The sequence below is a fragment of the Melospiza melodia genome, chromosome 4 (assembly GCF_035770615.1).
Source record: "Melospiza melodia melodia isolate bMelMel2 chromosome 4, bMelMel2.pri, whole genome shotgun sequence".
NCBI lineage: Eukaryota > Metazoa > Chordata > Aves > Passeriformes > Passerellidae > Melospiza > Melospiza melodia.
The window spans coordinates 89431672-89451299 of record NC_086197.1 but is presented as its reverse complement, the minus strand read 5'-3'; the positions used below and the strand labels follow the sequence as shown (position 1 = coordinate 89451299).

General features: G+C 42.1%; 1 protein-coding gene and 1 long non-coding RNA gene across 2 annotated transcripts in view; one reads left to right on the top strand and one right to left on the bottom strand.

The window, feature by feature from the left end:
* Window positions 1-19628, top strand: part of LOC134417807 (uncharacterized) — a 39619-nt gene that overhangs the window by 4368 nt on the left and 15623 nt on the right. The gene's annotated exons all lie outside the window — the stretch shown is intronic.
* LAMB4 (laminin subunit beta 4) overlaps window positions 837-19628 on the bottom strand; it is a 41077-nt gene continuing 22285 nt past the window's right edge. Inside the window, exons 21-34 of the mRNA XM_063155484.1 lie at window positions 18490-18647; window positions 16757-16981; window positions 15444-15664; window positions 14189-14285; window positions 13504-13879; window positions 12994-13154; window positions 9663-9868; window positions 8571-8774; window positions 6957-7101; window positions 4932-5136; window positions 4179-4317; window positions 3767-3943; window positions 2617-2770; window positions 837-1245 (exon numbers count right to left, since the gene is read on the bottom strand). Coding sequence (XP_063011554.1) covers window positions 1106-1245; window positions 2617-2770; window positions 3767-3943; window positions 4179-4317; window positions 4932-5136; window positions 6957-7101; window positions 8571-8774; window positions 9663-9868; window positions 12994-13154; window positions 13504-13879; window positions 14189-14285; window positions 15444-15664; window positions 16757-16981; window positions 18490-18647 — 2608 coding nt within the window. The 3' untranslated portion in view covers window positions 837-1105. The remainder of the gene's footprint in view (window positions 1246-2616; window positions 2771-3766; window positions 3944-4178; window positions 4318-4931; window positions 5137-6956; window positions 7102-8570; window positions 8775-9662; window positions 9869-12993; window positions 13155-13503; window positions 13880-14188; window positions 14286-15443; window positions 15665-16756; window positions 16982-18489; window positions 18648-19628) is intronic.

The following is a 19628-nucleotide window of genomic DNA, read 5'->3' as shown; positions in this document are numbered from 1 at the left end:
TAGACTCACAGCTTAAACATAAGAACTGGAGTTATTCTCCAGTTGCTGGTTACATTAATGAAAAACGCGTGGAACCCCCTATAAGCATAAGAAAAACGTGCATTGCAGGAGCGCCAATGTCAGAGAAAATACTTTAAAGTTGATTTCTGCGTTAAGCATCTGAGCACTGCCATCCAGCGGGCAGCGGGGAATCGGCTCTGTCCCCCACCGCCCGCGGCCCGGAGCTGCTGCCCGGAGCTGCTGCCCGCCGCTTTCCAGGAGCGCAGCGGGACCTCAGAGCGCCAGGCTCTGTGGGAGAGCCCTGCTCTGCCTCCCTCGGTGAGCAGATGGGGCTGGAAGGGTCGCAGTGCCGAGGATGCTGCTGGATGCCAGCAGGAGCGGCTGGGAGCCCGCGGGGTTTCATTCACCTGCATCCCGCTGCAGGAGCCCGCGGGGTTTCACTCATCTCCATCCCGCTGCAGGAGCCCGCGGGGTTTCGCTCATCTCCATCCCGCTGCAGGAGCCCGCGGGGTTTCATTCACCTGCATCCCGCTGCAGGAGCCCGCGGGGTTTCACTCATCTCCATCCCGCTGCAGGAGCCGCGGGGTTTCATTCACCTTCATCCCGCTGCAGGAGCCCGCGGGGTTTCACTCATCTCCATCCCGCTGCAGGAGCCCGCGGGGTTTCATTCACCTGCATCGCCCCATCCGAGCCTCAGCAGCCCCTTGCAGGGTCATGGCACAAGCTCAGTTTTTAGGGGCTGGCAGAAGACACAGGGCGCTGGGAGTCTGTCTTTGAGACAGCTACCAGCAGCTCTCTGAGCAATCCTCCTTTTGCATTTCCAACTCCCCCACCATAAGAAGCCCTAGACTGTGCACAGGAGTATATTGTAGAGCTCCCTCAAAGACTATATGATTACTAAATCAGATGGTTTATTACAAGGTATTTCCTATTTCCATATAAATTCAACTGGACAAAAGAAGAAAAAGGAAAAAGAGGTAAAATTACATTATTCACCAGGCCACTTCTGATGTATTTCCAGAGGACAGTGGCCTGTGCCAGGATGCTTAGGACGTGGTAATCATGGTGATTTCAGCTTCATTCTACCTGATGGTCTGTTCAGACCCTAACTCTTGCATGTTGCATATTTGCTTTCCTGCTCCATTATTTCATTTTTAATGGCTATCACTTGTTCCTCTAGTTGTCTCAGTTGCTCTGCTTTATCTTGTTTGGTTTGATTCAGTTCCTGAAGCTTCTTCTCCAAATCTGGAAAAGCAGAGACATGCAATGATGTGAGCAATGATGTTGTGTAAGTAAAATCCAGTGATTAGCAGCATTTCTTTTCCCATAAGTTTTAGAGGCAATGAGCCCATTTTGAATGGGGAATGTTTTATGTGCAACTGGAAGGGAAAGTCTGGCTTCTGGACAGCAAGAGAAACATGATAGCCTTGAAGAAATTAATTTCCCAGCATGTGCTTTTGTCCATCAGCTAGGATGGGATGGACAGAATGTGGAACTCTTCAAGGACTTGGTTTAAATGGAAACACTCAGAGGAAGAGTGTGTCCACTGATGTGTGTAAAGCCTAGACAATTTGGGTGTGATGGGCTTAGGTCTCCCTCACTTGTGTAACCGTTTCCTGCTGGTTCCTGTGGAGCTACAGCAATGTAAACATATTGGTAATGAGTTAAATCCACAGGATTCACTGCCTGTTTCTAATGTCCTTATCATTCAGGCATTTGGAGTGACTTGGATGATCTTAATTCTTTTCCTCAAGGTCTGTGCTCAAAATATTTATTTGGATCCTGTCCTGAAGAGTTTTCTCCTGGGATAGAGTTTCTGCTGCAGTTTTGCTGACGTTACATGGTCTTTTCTTATTTGAGCCTGGCAGGATCCTAGGCCTAAGGGTTCCCAGTGGGAATGCCCAGGTCTCCACTACAAGGAGGATTAGGTTCCCTGTGTGCAGGGACATGAGACGTGCTTCTCCTTTTTGGCGACGCCCTGAGCCTGTGAGAGCAGCACTGTGTGCCAGGACAGCCACAGCAGCTCTGTCTGCAGGGCCTGTGACCCCTCTGCCTGACAGTCGTGGCCCCCCAGACTCAGGGCACCTCAGCTGCAGTCTCCACAAGCTGTGGCTGCAGCTGGTTTGCTCTGCCATTGCTCAGAGATATGGTCTGAGGGGAGCAAGTATGGGCTGAAGGAAAACAGCTGCCCTGCAGCTCTGTCACACCAGCATTGCCTGGGTGATGCAGGAAAGACAGAGCACAGAGGAAGGACAGAAGGTCCAAGTGCCCAAAGCAAATGCATAAATCAGGGCCTCCAGATAAATCTGCAGCCAGGTTTTATGCAGGTTTTGCACTTACCCTGTTTTTAAACTGAAGAAAATCTCTGCAAGTCCCTGTGTGGACAGTTCATAACCTTTGCTTATAGCAATGTATTTAAGTCAGAAAAAGTACATAAGCCAAATCAATTTAACTGCTTTTAAAATTAGTAGCTTCAGGTAGGGATTTTCATCAGGTAAAATGTTTTAAACTTAATTTTGGGTGAACTTAGTGTGTTAGTGTCTGTGGGCAAGGACTTTAGCCTTGAATTCATGACTATACAGTATTTACCACTCACTGTGGAAATGAGAACATCACCTGTTATTCTTTTTATCTTCTTTTCAGTCTCTTCAGCTAGTTTTTCTGCTTCTTCTTTCAACTGCTTCACTTTTTCTAGTGTTACTTTTGGAGGTCCTTGGGTTTTTAGCTTTTCTTGAAGAATGGTGTACTTTCTTTTAACGTCAGTAAATTCCTGTAACAAAATGTCATTACTTAGTTTAAGAGCATGTCATAATTAATCTGGTGTACAGAAGGAAGTTTTAATACTTTTTTTAATATCTTCTTTGAAACAAAGTTTAGATTCCCCATTCTCTTAAATATTAAAAAACAGATCCTTAATTTGTAGACATTGAAAAATGCTTTGCAAAATATGATAGAAATCAATTAAAACAAACTGCCAGTGGAATAATCTAAAGGAGGGGGAGGGGCAAGGATATAAAGAAAATATTATTTAAGATATTTAAGTTTATGCTGGTTTTGCTTGTGTTGATAGGGCTTTTCTGTAAATTTCATTTTGCTGTAAAGCTTAATTCAAATTTAATGAATTATCTGTAGCAGCATTGGGGTTTTTTAAATTTTCAATTGCAGTAAGATTTACTGGCTAATCTCTTCCCTGCTGATCTAGGTTGCTGTTGAGGCTGCAGCTTAGATTTTGCCTACAGTTCTTGTAACTTGGAAGTATGGCCACGTTCCAAGCTTGTGGTGTGGGTACTTGGTTCTTGCCATTTTAGCAAATTTTTAGCTGCATTTTAAAAAAACTGAACTACTGGAAAGCACCAAGCCAATCAAAAACTCCAATTACTCCCACAGCAATTTTCTCTGAAGGAGAACGGCACAGGATGAATTGCCAGGGTGCTTCCATCAGTCATGTATTTTAATATCTGGTTTTGTAATTTGTTCTGTTGTGTTTATTGGTGCCCATGGTGACTACAAGTCTTATACACAGTGCAAGAAAAAATGTCATGAAGTAGCCAGAGAAATGTGTATGTTTTCTGTCATTCAAGCAAACAGAAGGGTATGCCAGAAACCTTAAAATAAAACACAAATTCTTCTTAACCATGGCATTTTACACTGCATGGCATAAGGAAAATGTAAATTTTTTATGACAGCATGGCAATGCTTCTGAAGCAAAAATACTATTAAACATGGGGAAGGTTTTTTCCCCTAAATATGTGACAGAAGAGCTTACATTATCCATTTTCTGGGCTTGCTTGTGAGCTGCTTCTGCCTCTGCTCTTGCCTTTGTAGCTTGGTTCTTGTTCATCAGCATTTTTGCCTGCCATGTGGCACTTTCATCTTCCATCTCAGTCTGTTTGGCTGACAAGTCATTTAGTTTATTGTTTGTCTTGTTCACTTGGTTCTCAGCCTAAAACAGAGCAATTGAAGGCTGTGATTTCTTATGCAACATCCATCCAGCTCATGGAGTGTGGTAATGAGGGACTGTCAGTGGATTAAGAGACACTTAAGCAGTATGGAACTGGTATTATATATGTGCCACATTCTGGTTTTGTTTATTTAAGTTTATGTTAATGAAACTTCAGAATGAAATATCTCTTTCTAATAAATCTAGCAAATAAATTAAAATATTTGCAGCAAGATACCTGAGAGATTTGTGTTCTGATGCTTTGTATCTCTTCATTTGACTTTATGATGGTGCTTTTGGAGTGCCCTTGGGATTTCACAACATTTTTTAGTTTATTATTAATTTCATCCACTGGCAGAAGAGCTTTAGCTGCTTTGCTAAAATGGAAAAAAGGAAGTGCATGTAGTATCATGGTGTGGTGAGCAAAGCAAGAACATGTTTCAAATGGACCCATGCTGACATACAGGAATGTTTCCTCAAGTCCAACAACAACCATTAAAATTGTGGTAAATTGGTAAAGCAAAACCTCAGAAAAGGGCTTTGTGGGGGAGCACCTGGGTTGCTGTACTCAGGGTGAGGTTGGATGCTGCTGGCTGCGGGCTGGTGCACAGCCAGGAGGGAACACTCATGGGTGAACATGATTTTTCTCTTGTTGGGTTTTTCTCACCCTTATTCAAACCACCCAGTGAGCCAGATGTAATGCTCCACCAGGTCCAAGGTGGAGTTAAGGAGCTGCTTTGGCCTCTCTGACAGCAGGCAGAGGAGCCAAGGGCTGTCAGGAGCTGCTCCTTTCAGCATGGTGGCTCCTGCAGCACGAGTGGCAGTGGCTCCTTCCTGCTGGAGAGGCCCTGTGGAAAAGGCAAGGTGGAATCTCCATCTGAACTCTCCTTCCAGTGTTACTGAGACACTGCCAGGGGAATGGAGCAGTCCTGCTGTGCACAGTGCCACCCCAGCTGGAGCTGGCACACCAGCATGAGAATACTCTACTTACTCAGCTTCTTGTGCCTCCACCAGCAGTGTCTGAGCATCCTCCCTTTTTATGTTTCTCTTGTTATTCAGTTTGTACTTCTCACAGTGGTTCATCATGCTTTGGAGTTTGCCAAGCATGCCTGTGAGCTCTTGTGGAGTCAGGGGAAGGTTTATTTGCAGAACATAATTTGCCACCTTCTCGATGTCTTCTGGAGGTGCACTCTCATCTGCAACAGAAATGGAGCTGAGAGTATCCTGAAGCAGCTCCTTCCTCCCAGCAAATGGTCATTATGTCTGCCTACCCTTTGAGTTATGGGGGAGAGTAAAGCTGACAGGCACAGCAAGGGGGTAAGAGAATTATCTCCAACATTTTGTAATTTAATATTATGCTTCCAGATACTGCTGTTAGTGTTGTCAGAACTGGCTGAAATAAGGATTTGAACCCACTTTGAACTGAGTTATTAAAATTCTGACGTAGGACAGAACCCATGGAGGGCTTTAAATCAGTGCCCAGCACAGCTAGATGTGTCAGAGCCCATTTCTCCCCTGGCCCACAGATCAAAGAGGTGCTGGTGAGGCTGGGGTGTGAATGGAGATTTCCAAGCTGGCCAGTGGGTGTAATCCCTTCCCTGGAGTTGCCACAATATTGAGAAAGTGGTTCCTTTGCTGGTTAATGAGAAAGGCTAAGCTGCAGAGGGAACTTGGGTCAGACTTGCATAGGATGGGAATTTACCATAGAAAAAACTATATTTTGAAAATTCCCATTACAAATGAGCTTGTCCTAGCTCTTTGCTGAGAGGCAGAGGCACACACAGAGTAGTCAATGCCTTGAGAAGTCACATCATCAGTTCTATCTTCTGTTCACATCCATTTATAGACAAGACCTTGTATGATAAAGCAGTTGAGATATGTTAAATGGTTGTGATAATCTGAAGAGTAAGTCAGCAAGGATTAAATAGAAGACATTTAGTGTGCAAACAGTAGTGAATTCCTGAGAGCTATTTTCTGTAGAAATTTAATCATCCAGAATCACCATTCACATCAATGTCATCAAGTTCAGCAGATTTAATGTATTTTTAATGTTTAACTGTATGCTTCTCAGCTGTTCCTGTTCTTAAAATTAACAAAACAAAGATTTGAAAAAATTCTTTTTAAATTGTTAATAAATGCTGTTTGTCTACTAAGAAACATAAAAGAAGAGTGAAAGATGGAATTTTCAGTGGCTATCAATAAAATTCTGAGACTCTTAAGCAATCAAATTGACATAAATCTTCTAAATCAATAAAATAATGTAAATTTTTCTGAACAAAAGAAGTCCTCTGTCCTCTGCCCTTGCTCCCATTTGGATGTAGAGGTATGAATGCCAAAAGACTGCAATCCATAGAAATTTATGAGATCAGCTACATTGAAGAGATTAAAGAAAATCCTGCCACATTTGAACGCTTTGATGTGCATCTGGTAACAAAAATTAGGATCTGTTTCCTACAGCATTTTTCTGAAATCCTGAGAGTGGAATTTTTTTAGGGTAGATACGGTTGTTTTGTTGTTTTTTTTGTTTTTTTTTTATGAGAGCTGTGAAGTTCCACCAGAATCCTTTGATTCCTCGAGTTACAGCTTTATGGAGAGGATGGAGTGGGATGTGTCCTAATTCCCACGCTCCCTACTGAGAGCCTCTATTTATGGGCCTGGAAGAAGGGGGTGGAATAACAATTTGAAGGTGCACTGGACATGCCTGGCCATTATATATTGTATGAAATTATCTTAGTAGTCCTTTACCCAGAAAAACCAGGAACAGAGAGAGTTACTTCAAATTAAACTCAGTAATAAAAGATGATAATCAGAATGTAACAGATGTAATTGATACAAAGTACTGTCACCTGGGAGAAAGAAGCACTAGAAAAAAGGGATTGAATTAGTTTGCACAGTTCAGGATGCAGATGAGAAATTTCATGCATACACAGCTAGATAATCTTCTGGCTGTTCATTCTGCTGTATTATATTGGAATATATTTATGAAAAATGAGTCAAAATAATATTGCATATTTACCTAACAAGAAGACTTTCACTTTTTGGATGAACTCCTTAGTGATCTCACCATCAGCTTCAATTTGATTGATAGCTGTCTCCAGTTGCCCATTAAATCGTGAGCCTTTCAGTTTGCTGTCTTCTGCCATTTTTCTAATGATTTTAACCTGGAAATATTATTAGAAACAGCAGTGCCATTTTCTGGAGATTATCTGCTACTGCTTTGCAAGTTGGGCTCTGACACAAAGGTAATTTTGATCCAAGCCTCAGCTGGAATCACTTGATGTGGCTTTGAAAAGTAGTAGGAGACCTCTTTGGGGAACTCCAGAAGCTGCTACATCCTGGGCTTCATCAGGCCTCAGAAAAAGCCTAAATCAAGCATTTTTTCCTCTCTGCAACCACTGCTAAACCACAGCTCCCTCCTGTCTCTAAAAAAAAATACTGACACTATAATTGCAGTACTGTAGCTTGTCATGGCCAGATTAAGATCTGATTATAGAAAATGTGATTTCTTTTGTCATTTCACATTGGACTTGCTGTTAAAAAACAGCTGAAGAGGTGTCTTGGTTTGGAAAGACAGGAGTCTGCTGAGGAAGGCAGGAGCCTCCCTGAAATGGAGAATGTAAACCCTCCCCACCCTCTGAATTCCTATAAATTTTAACAAGAGGACACAAGGAAGGTAGAGTTCAAGGCTTGTCTTTAAAAGTTACGTTTCACCACTAAATTAGTATTCTTGATAATTTAAACGAGAACTTTAGACTAATTATCAAATTCCAACAGTATTTGACTTTGGCAGGGGCTTTGCCTTCCAGAATGGCCCAGGTACATCTGTGGTCTGCAGAGGGAAGGGATTTGGTCTTTCCCCATGCAACGAGAAAAATGCTCCGGCTGGCTGGGATGCAGTCGAGGGCATTTTAAAGAGAGGAAATGGATGCCCAGGCATCCTGCAGGGACAGGACAAAGCCACAGCAGAATGTAATTTCTGCTGGAAAATGTGCTTTGCCTATAACTGTAACAGGCATCATCTCTGACTGTTAATAAGAACAAACCCCTTACTGCTGCTTTGGGATTTGTCTGTTTTGTTTCCTTGGCATACGTTGCATTGGCCACACTTTGTTTGAATTATTTTTCACTGCTACTGTGCAGTATAGTCGACTAATTGATGCCCTTCTAAACATTACTGGGGGCAGAAAAGCTTCATCTTGAAATTATTTTCCAAAGGAATTTATTGGCAAGCATAAGAGTAGTATGAAGTTGTATAAATAGAGCTTAACACCATGCACAGCAGTAATCCCATTGCAATAAGCATGTCAGGCTACTGACAAATGGTGCCATTTGAATCTTTCCCAGTAAAAATTTAGACAAATCTAGCCTGAAACCACCTACTCCCATAGAAACATGGCACCATGACTTTTGAAATCAGCAGCTATGAGGAAGAAGATCTAGATAAAGCCAATCTCTTGGCGGGGCTGACACCTGGTACTGTATCATGATTGGTCTGTGATGCTGGGACAGAGTCCATCACTATGTCACCACTCCTTGTCCAAAGAGCGGGTGAGTTTTTGTAGATTTGTGACCTCCCAAACCTCACCCTCCATCCATTTCACTGAACAAATGTAGGTTTGATATACAGCACCTGATTTGCAGGTTCCTGTAGCTGACTAGTCAAGTTATTTAGCATCACAGCAGTCTCCTCAGCTTTCCTGAAGGCCTCAGAGGAGAGAGGAAGAGCTCCAGTGCAGCCTGGGCCACCACAATGCCTTAGTCCGTGATTGTCCTGGCACACAGCTCCCCCACAGGCTGCTGTGGCACATGGCTGGTCTCCTGGAACACCACAGATCTGCAAGAGGGAAGATGCTTATGTCAGGACTCCTCTGGGGGCCTGAGATACACTCCTGAGGGAAGGAAGATGTTTGACATCGTGTGAACATTGACTATAGGATTGGATATTCCCTAAGACACAGTATCTGGTCTTTATAAAAATGGGTATCACTGCTAGGCACAGGTCCCTCTGCCCTGATTTGAAGGATGCAATGGCAGCCCATGGCTCTGAGCATCCTTGCAGGAGCCATTTGTTAGGCTGATGTACTGAGTGATGTACTGAGACCCTTGCTTTGCTCTTCTTTAGCAAAAGGGCTGAAACCATTCCCTAACTATATCCAGCCCATGGGTCAATGGCTTCTTCTAAAGGATCCAGGAAACCTCTAACAGAACAAGGTGCCATGTCTAGTCCCATGTATTTTGACACAGATATGGAACCTATAGGCTTAGGTGGATGATCTCTTCCAGATTTGTCATGAATTGGTACTATCAGGTATTTACTGCTGCCCTGCAGAAGAACAGAAATCCCCTTCTTTCCCAGAGGTGACACAAAGGATATTGAGCACTCTCCATCCATTCCAGGACAAAGTCACTCTGGTTAGTTTAACTTACTCATGGAGGAGGTTTGCCTTAATCTTTCTGAAATTACTCTGATGACCTCTTGAGACTAGAGAGTGCTTAAACAGTTCCTTGTGCTGGGAACAATGGCTTCCAGAAGGTTGGAAATAACTACACCTGAGAAGTGCAGTTGTTCTGATGTGATTGGCTGTGGCAAGGAAGTGCCATTTTCCAGGCTTAAAAATGCATGTAAGCATCCTTTTAAAATAAAACCTACTACAACATCAAAAAAAGAGGTTTTTGGTTTTTAGGGGTTTTTTAACTTGCATTCAAAATCCACAGCACCTACCTTTTCATTCAGGTTTTGGATGTCAGGGCTTTTGATCATTCTGAGCTGTTGCAGCACACTGCTTGCGTTAAAGACCTGATGGTCCAACATAGCGAGGGCGTCGCTCCTGGTGTACTCTGAGTGTCTTACAGCAGGGGTTGTCCCCCTGGTCCTCTGCTCTGCCAGCAATGATACTTCAGAGTGTTTCCTGATGTTGCTGATGGCCTCTGTACCAAGAGAAATAGGGTTTAGTACCAACTGCATTTGGTTGCATTCAGTTTGTGCATTTGCTTGAATCCTGGACAATTGCTGAGTGACAGCTGATTCACTGGTGTTTAATTTGGGAAGCAGGGAAGGGCAGGAACTGTCTTTTCCTCAGCCAAGCCTTTTAATCCTTTACTTATCCAGTTGCCAAATAGAAATTGTTATCAATACTCAAAAAACCTGCTAAACTAGATGAAAAAATGGTGGATCCTGTGTCATCCACAGGATGCCAAGGTGTTTGAGTAGGCAACAGAATAGTTAGAAGTATGAAGGAGATCCCATTATTGACACTAACTGCTACAGATCTGCATTCATCAGTAGCTCATGCATTGCTGTCATTGTTGATTGGATAAAAGCTCCTGACATTTATTATGTTTTAGGCAGGAAAACTCTTTCTGCCAGTTGTCATGAAATGATCAGCTACCTGATTGTGAGTCAGGAAAATAACCATCCTTTCTGCTCAGCATAGCACCCAAGAGTTAAGTGGTCTGCTAGAGTGAGACCAAAATTTATGTTACAAATGGGAATATATGAGGGCTTTTTTGTCTCTGGAAAATCCAGTTTCAGGATTGATGAATTAAAAAACCCCCACTTCCGTGATAAGCTAATAGGCCAGGCTAAAAATGCTTTCCAGCAAGAGTCTTTTTTCGTTAGTGAAAGCTTTTCCTTAAGTAGGCTCAAAAGGGTTGGAGAATATTACATTTTTTGCAGATTAATAGCCTGAGAAAAGGATTCAGGCCCTTTGCAACACACATAATTTAAAGCTGTTACTGCTGCTGTTGAGGTTTCCCAGATCTCTGGAGAGCCCAGATTTGTGCCCACATTCCTAGGCAGAAATGTGTCCAGAGCCAGAATTGATGCGTCAGCAGTGAAAAAGCATTAGAGGTCTCTGATTAACATCTCTCTTTGTGCTGGTAACTGACTCAGTTACAAGTTGAAGTCAAAGACAAGACACTCAAGTCCTGTGTGCTTTGATTCAGGCTCTAAAGCCCTTGGCTGTGCTTTGATTGAAGCTGAACAATGTTTAGTTATCATGTGGAACCGGGGTTATTTATTTATCTTGTAATTCTTGGAAACAATGTACAGTTTAAAGCTAGCTCTTAATACAAAATACCTGGCAAGAGATTGCTGTAACTCCTCATCTAAGCCAGAGATTTTTTTCTGCGCAACAATTTCATTGCAGGAATATTTCACAGTGGTTCAGCTCTCCATTAAATGGCCTAAATGCATTTTCCACATTTGGTTTTTGATGGAGCTGTAGAGATTCCAAGTTCCTTTACGTTAAACACAGTGTCTTAGCACAGGCTGGATTTACAGCCTAGGAAGCTTCTCTCACTGGGTTACTGCACCTCAGCTGCTGCAAAGGCAGGGGCCAATGCTGGAAACCCATAATTTCATGAGATCTCATAGACTGCAAACATTCTTTTAAGGGCACTTGCATCTTGGTTTTTCCAGTGGTTTTAATTTATCATTAGATATTGATATTTCCAGGTCATCTAGCTGAATGTGTGCCTGTGAGGAGGACTCCAGCTCCTGATCTCTGCACAGAGACACAGGCAGGAGCTCATTCTCTGTGTGTGTCTAGGGCACGAGTGCCAGATGTGCCCCAGATGGTGAATCTGCCCCAGCAAAAAGGAGAGGAAAAAGCAGAGCCATATATAGAATATGCTGCTGGTCTTAAAGGAAGATGGACTGAGGAGCCAGTCTCTCTCCTGGGTATCAGAAAAGCTGTTTATCTTGAGGGAAATGTTATTTTTGTGCTATTATATGCTTGGTAGCAGAACCAATGAATATTTGTGGCCTTGATAGGAAATTCATCTTAAATTCAAGGTCTTCCCCTCCCCACACTCCCATGAGCTTTTTATAGGGCTGTTTATCTGTCTCCAGAGGCCAAAAGATTAAGTGGGTTTGGAATGTGACCAGAGAGCACCATGGATGCTTCAGCTCTGTGTCCACTGGCCTCCCTGGGATTTATTGTTTCTTTGCCTTTCTGCCTTTCTGTGTGCAAGGCTCAGTTGAATTGAGAAGTGGAGCCTGGGAGAGCTCTGCTGGCTGCTTGCAGAGGAGCTGCCCCAGGGGGCTGCCAAATGCAACAGGGCACGGGAGCCCTAAACCTCTGTTAATCCCTCTTTTCCTCTCTCCCATTCCCTCCACTTCGCATTTTGTTGACTTTTCCTTCTTTTTTCTTTTTCCTTTGTTTTTATTTAAAAAACAAACAAACAAAAAACAAAACAAAAAAATTTTTAAACCCAAACCAAAACAAAACCCCAACTTGCCTGGGCCAAGTTTTTCTTGCCTGACTGAAACAGAGGAACTGTAAGTGGGAGTGCATTGCTTGTGTCTTCTGTGGTGAGCACCCTATCTTCTGGGGATTCATATCTTGGCAGCCATCTCTTTGGAGAGAATTCTGCTGACCATCTCCTGCCACTGTGGGTGGTGTAGCATCTGTCTAAGACCCCTGCCTGATATAGCCCCATTTTTCTCCAGAAACCAGTGTGGGACATCATCGTTACAGCTATTAGCAGGTGATGGAGACTATACTTAGTTCAGAGAGGATGTAATTCTTTCAAAAATGCCAAGGAGCTCAGTTCTGCTTTCACGTTTTTTGATGAGGGAGAGCTACTTCTGTCCCACATGAAGTCAAGTATTTTCCCATGAGAACACTAGGAAGCTGCACTATGACACAATGCTTTAATTAAATAAACTGTTCCTGTACAAGATTCTTTGAGTATTCCTATGAGCAAGAGGAGTCAAATGTGGTGGGGGAATCCTTTGCTGTTCCATTGCATGTGAGTCTGTACTGTGAAACTGGGTTTCTGTTATATCCTGATGTAAGCATTTGGATTTATGAGACTTCTGACTGATGTGACCCTGGCACATGCATCTGAAATTTGGGATGCCAGAAATCACTGCATTTTAAGACAAAAGAAAATTTGGAAAGTCAATATAAAATGTTATGAATGTCAACATTTTTGTGCTACCATAGGAAGCGAAAGGATCTTTTGAAATGTTGTATGGTTTAATGATGAGAAAGCATTCCAAAATTTCAGGGAAAATGTCCACCCATTTTAATTCATTGCTGACTTACCTTTGAAGTTCAAGTACTGAAAACTTTGATGCAGATGTATTTTTTGTTGTAGAAGTTCAAACACTAGGTTGGCTTCTTCTACTATATCTTCTATGCTCTTGTTAAGGTCAGGAAAGTCAAAGGGTGAACTGTGAAGGGGATCCATCTGTGCAACTTTTTGTCTGAAGGGGATAAGACAGTTATGCAGAAGTCAGACCAGATTGTTCTTAAACTAGAACTGAGTTACACAATATTTTAGAGGGCAAGAGATACATTTATAAATAAGCAAAAACATTTAATTATATGACTTATTTAGAAAACCTTTAGTATTAACTGGAAAATTCCAGCATTTAAGTATATGTCTCTATGAGTTAGGCATATATTAAGGATTATTTTGTTCATAGATCTATTGAAAACAGTGATTCAGTAGACCAGCATCTGTGTGCTAATCAGAAGTGGGATGGCTGGTGGAGGCTGGGGGAAGACAGATTCTCAGCTAAGGGATTTTTCCAGGAGCAACCTAGCCCTTACTGAAGGTAGCCCAGAAAATCCCTGATGCCTGAAAGGGCCTCCAGTGAAAGGACAGGATGTCTCAGAATGCGTTCAGTTTCAGAAATGGCATCTTCATAGGCTTTGAAGCGCATGTCACAGCTGGGCATTCGTCCTTCTTTATCTTCCAGCTTTGCTGCAAACCTCATTAAGCCCTGCACAGTCTGAGCAAGAGCAGCAATTTCAGCATCCCACTGATCAAAACAAAGATGGCACTGAGGGCAGGAGGGAAAGTCCTTCCCAAAGCCGCGGGCGCACTGGTCGCAGAGCCGGCCGGTGACACCAGCCCGGCAGTTACACGCGCCCGTGGCTTTGTCACACGTGGGCTGGCGGGTCCCCTCCAGGCTACACTCACATGCTGCAAGAAAGGAACAGCAGGTTACATCCAGTTGTTCCTCTTCTGTGGGATTAATGCATGAAAAAGACACTTTTCAAGATAATAAAAGCAAAGCAGTGTTTGAGTTAGAGCAAGGTGGACTGCACAGTAGTGGCTCTTCTTCATCTCTGTCTTAACCATTGAAATAACAATATAGGTAAACAACATAAACACTTGTCCATCTCATACACACAAACATATGAATGCCCTGTTTCCTCTGTGAATATAAAAGGTAAACATTTATGTTGAGGCAGTTCCTAATCCAGTTGTCCCACACAATAATATACTTACAAACACAGTGCAGCTGGGGATTGCCAAAGTAGTTTTCCTCACATTCATTGCAGTATCTTCCACTGTAACCTGGCTTACATGGGCACTGGCCTGTAAGCTGTGAAGACAGATAGGGTTGAATAACTTCCAGCAGAGCCATAGGGCTGGATATACATTATTTCAGCTGTACAAGAGCTGCAGCAACACTGCTTGCTCACAGTCTTTGAACACCATGGTTTACACAGTATTGGCCCAGCTTTTCTACCTTTCTCCTGAAGGTCCTGAAAACAAAATGCACTCCGAGAAATGGCTTTGCTTTACTACTGTTAGAGATTTTGTATGATCCAATCTACTGATGCTGTTTGAGAACTCATCCTCTGACAATGATCTGAGAGGATTCTTTTCCTTTGCAAAATAATTATTTTTTTATTTTTGCTAGATCTGAGGACTTATCTTAACATTTGAACTTAAACTACACAATACATCAATTGTAACTGAAAACCTTGATGATATATTATTCATGTTGCCCTAGAAAAAATATTTTGAAATTCAGCTATTAAATTAGACTCCAGGGAATTACAACTCTGATAACTGCTAGTAGTTCTTTGAAGTCAAGAACTAAAATATAAATAAAAAATAATAAATCTACTGAATAAACTGGAACAAACATAGAGCATATTGAAAAAAAAATGTGCAAGTACATCAGCAAGATTTGAGGATAAGCTCCTGGTGCTCTGAAGTCAATGGCAGAATTGCTGTTGACTCCATGGGACCACAATTTCACCTCTCTGTTCTGAAATGCTGTTTAATTTTTTCTACCTTCTAGCCCTGAAATGTGCACAGGAATTAAAATGAGAAAAAGTACTCCAGTAGTACGATATATGAGGCTTGATTAATGTAATGGCCACAGCTGCTACTTTATGAAAATAAACACTTAAAAAATACTCATCAGACTCTTGGGTCCAAGCTTGGATTTCCTTCTTCCCTATATGCATAGTTATGAGGCAGCTTTTTCCTATGACATCTTTTTACAATGTATTTCTAAGATCCACTTGACAAAAAAACATGCAAAGAGAAATTGCAAAGCCTCATTATCAGAACAACACTTTTGATTTAATGACTCACAGTGTGACTGCACCAACTACAAACTTCCAAAGAATTTTTTGGTTTTAGGGAATATGACAAAAAAGCGATCTTCATTTATAAGAGGGTCCCCACTTTGCAATGTCAAAACACCAGAAAACAGTAATTTTCTAGAAAACAGTAATTTTCTTGCCTGGTTGCACTGGTTGCTTTGGGAGTTTTTTGGGTCACAGTCACAGGTCTGACATCCTTTTCCACTGGCCAGGCCCCAGTAGCCAGGGGCACACTGGTCACACGTGGCACCCAGCACATTGGGCAGGCAGGAACAAGCTCCTGTGGCTGGGTCACACAGGCAGGCTGCGTCCCCCCCCGGGCACATGGCAGGCTGAACACCTGCCAGATTGCACCTGCAGCCTGGAAAAAGAGGGACAATTACTACAGCAGACAGAAACACAGACAGCTGATGGACAGTCAGAGCTGGATATAAAGCTTTACTTTTAGTCACCTTGAACATGTTTCATACACATTACCTGTCTTTCTGTAGTAACTTATATATGGCTTTGAGAAAACTTATTGTGAATGTTCAACCCTTTTAATACAGGCACAGAAAGTGAAGGCTCGGTGAATTCTGAATCTTATTAGAATGCAATGTTAATTATGCTGGGCAAGGATAAGTTGATTTACAGTAGGCATTATCCAGCATGGGAATCCCCAGTAAGCCAAGTAAGATAAGAAGCCCTCCTAGTGAGGAGCCAAAAGTTCTTGCTTAACAATTTCTAACAGACATTTTCCAAGAATGAACAAGGGATGGGCTTGGACTGTATTTTAGAGATTCTCAGAAAAATTGTTTCTTGACTATACTTATAGTTATCTTGGCCATAAAAATTAAATCCTCAGGCACATCTGTGAAAATGAGTTTAGAGAAAAACTGGGAAGAAGTTTGTGCCTTGCTTCTCCTTACACTCCTACTCTTCTGTTCAAAGTGCTGAGTTACTGATGTGTCCTCATGGAATCTATTCAATTGCCTGAATGCTCTCACTCTAGCCACTTAATGAAAACAACTGGTAAGGCAGGAAGTTCAGCAAGGGATCGTCTGGTTAACTGAGCTCTAACCGAGCTTAGCTGGCATCAGCCAGCACCATGGATAAACAATTATCACTGATTCCTTTACTTTTGATTCCTTCCTGAATAAGCTGAATGCACGTTTATTTTTCTAACAGAGAGTACTGCTTTCATTTCACAAATAAGTATTTCCTAGGAGTGATATTCAGTATGAGAGTTAGTGAGACTTGGATGACAAAGAATTTAATAGATGCTATATTAAGTTATTTGTATCATTGATATATTTATATTTAGTAAATAGAGAAATATATTTGTAATTCTTATATTTTGCTTTATTTATCTTCTTTAGTTTTGTCCTCCCTCCAAGGTCTAGCCTTTCCCTATAGCTTATTTTTTAAAAACATTTTCTTGGTAGTAAAACACAGTTGCAGTGCAGTTACTTACTTTGACAGCTTTGATTGAGGGCTGAGCCAAAGTAACCTGGTTTGCAGAACTGGCAGTTTGCTCCATGGGTGTTGTGTAAACACTTGGTGCATTCCCCAGTGACCCTGTTACAGGACTCTGGGTCTGTCAAATCAATGTTGTTATTGCAGGGACACGGTGCACAGTCAAGCCCAGGGCTGCTGGGGTTTTTGTAGAACCCACTAGGACACTTGTCACACTGATTGCCTGTCAGAGGAAGGTAAAAATATTGCTGGCTGATGGATTCAAGTGAAACATGTAATTTCCAGTAATATTATTAAAAGATTCAGACTGTCTGTTCAAATGTATATTTCAAATGGAAAATATCCACCTGTTTGAGATCATTGCCCTTTAATTCTCTGAACAGTTTAAATTATATCTTCCCCACTGAAATCTGATGCCAAGACACCCTTCTCATCCCAAATTGTTTATACCAAGGAAGTCCTTTCAGTAAGAGCAATTAGGTGCCCCATCACATAGCACCTCCAAACATCTTTTTCCATCAAAGTCCATTCAATGGCAGTAGTCAGGGTTAGCCATATTTGCAGGATTTTCCTTGGCCCTTCAAGCAGCATTGGAGGGTGGGGGGTACCCAGGAGTTCAGATGAACTCTGATGCTCTGTCCTTGCTGGCATCACAACTAGTACTGCATTTTGTCTCAATGCCTGCCCTGATCTGGGTGCAGCCTCTGCATCTCAGAAACCATTCTGGGCAGACTGGTGTTTCTGAAACCATGTCCACTGGATCACACTCAGCCTCTCTTCCTTCATTGTGCTCCTCAGGACCCAGAGCTTTTCTCAATCTCTGAGAAAGTGAGACCACTGCTACAAAGATGATCAAGAGTCTTGCTGGAAAGGAGCAGGAGCAATAAAGTCCAAAACTGAAGAGTGCAGTGATTTGTGAGGACAGAATTCCCCTGGGTGAACACCAACATGAATAATTCTGACCCTACAGCAATTACTCAAGCAAAACCACTCTTGACTTATAAAGAAACCTTGCCTAAGTAAAGATGACAGCATTGGTTTAATTTTCAGCAGTGATTCCCATTAAGCTTTGCTTCCACCAGAGGAGATCTTTCTAATGCCCAAGGGAAAGGAAACATCTTCAGCTTTCCCTTCAGGAATTCAACCTAAGTCAACATGATCTTAGGAAATGAGCAATCAGTTTACTGCAAAAACATCTGCATTTCATACAGCTGAGAGCAGAAACCCCATTTCTAAAATGACTATTTGAACCATGAAGCAGTCACTATAAGGCATAATGTCAAAGAGTTTTCCTCTATATGGAGAAAGACTTTCTCTCATTAGGAAGTCTTATCAGCTCTTTTTGATGCCCTAATCATTCCCATTTGGGCTTGCAATGCTTCTTTTTCAGAGGTAACAAGCAACTGCAGTTCTCCCCTCCTTTCCCCACCAGATTAGTGTAATGCTCCTGGAAAGGAGGAGATTTCCAGAGAGTGACATCAGAACAATAAATTACTTCACTGCATCCATAGGTGAACATCTTTTGAAAACACTAACTGCACAATTCCCATTCTTCCTAGTCAGAACTTAGCCACATAATTTCAGTAAACTCGAGTGCTAACTCTTCTTTAGCAGTTTTATTAGCATTACCTCATTGTCATTTCTGAACACTTGAGAGGTGGAGGATGATAATTTTTTTTCTCTTACATTAATTTAAGTAGCATCAAAACCAGTCTTTATTTTGCTTCATACCTGAATATCCCTCGAGACAATTACAGACAAGCTGTGCAGACTGGGAGTCCTGGTAACAGGAATGTGCAAAATACCTATTGCTTGTAGGTGGCCCTGGGCACATGCATGGGTGGCAGGGCTCTCCATCCAGAGGGTTTCCATAATAGCCATCCATGCACCTGCCAAAGCAGTCAACACAAAGCAGGACAAATTGTCAATTGGTAGAGACATTTCAAGCTTCAAATGTGTTCTAAAATGGAAAATCAGAGCTGCATTCTCAAAATCTGAAGCAAAAAGAAAAAGACATATGTTTTCCTTTCAAGAAATGTTTGTGAGGACTTTCACCCACTCTGGAACAATTTTAAACTGAATGATCATTGTTGAGGGGTTTTTGCAAGACAATGGATACATATATATATATATATATGCACAATCCAGTCTTCATAGAAACTGAGTAAGGTCACAATGCCCTTGAAGGACACAAAAGAAGGACACAAAAGAAGAAGAACACACTCAGCAACAGACAGTTCAGGATGTAAAGGCAGACAAGAAAACCACAGCGAGACATGTGAAGAAGAAAAACTAACTAAAATTAACTGAAAGATTAAAACACATGCACAGAAGGATTTAACCAATCATGTATTACCTTGAGGAGTGAACAGTAAAACACAGCATAAATATAGTTTGCTTTTTGCAATCAATTGGCTTCACTTGATCACATTGATCATGGTGTGATGTCCCTTTCCTGATCCTCTGCAGATTATGATATGGCATATCACACATGCTCTGCATAAGCAGCTAAAAGCTGCCATATAAAAATTCTGTATATTTACCTATCAGTACATATATTCATCTATTTCCATCCAGACACACACACAGAGTGATTGGCATGACAGTAAAAAGTGCTGGCACAGGCAAAAAAGCAATGATTCCTCAAGAGTACTCAGAGAATACTGCATATTTTAGATGCAACATATGTATTGAGCCATGCTGTGTCTGACATGTTCTGCAAACCTGATGGCTCCTTCGAGGTGCTGGTGGCTGTGCTGTAACCCAGACTGGTGGGGGCTTCTGGGGCTCCCTGGGGTCTCAGCCACCCTGCCCACATCCCACTGCTGCCTTCACATCCCAGGCCCTGCAGTCCTGCAGCTGCAGCAACA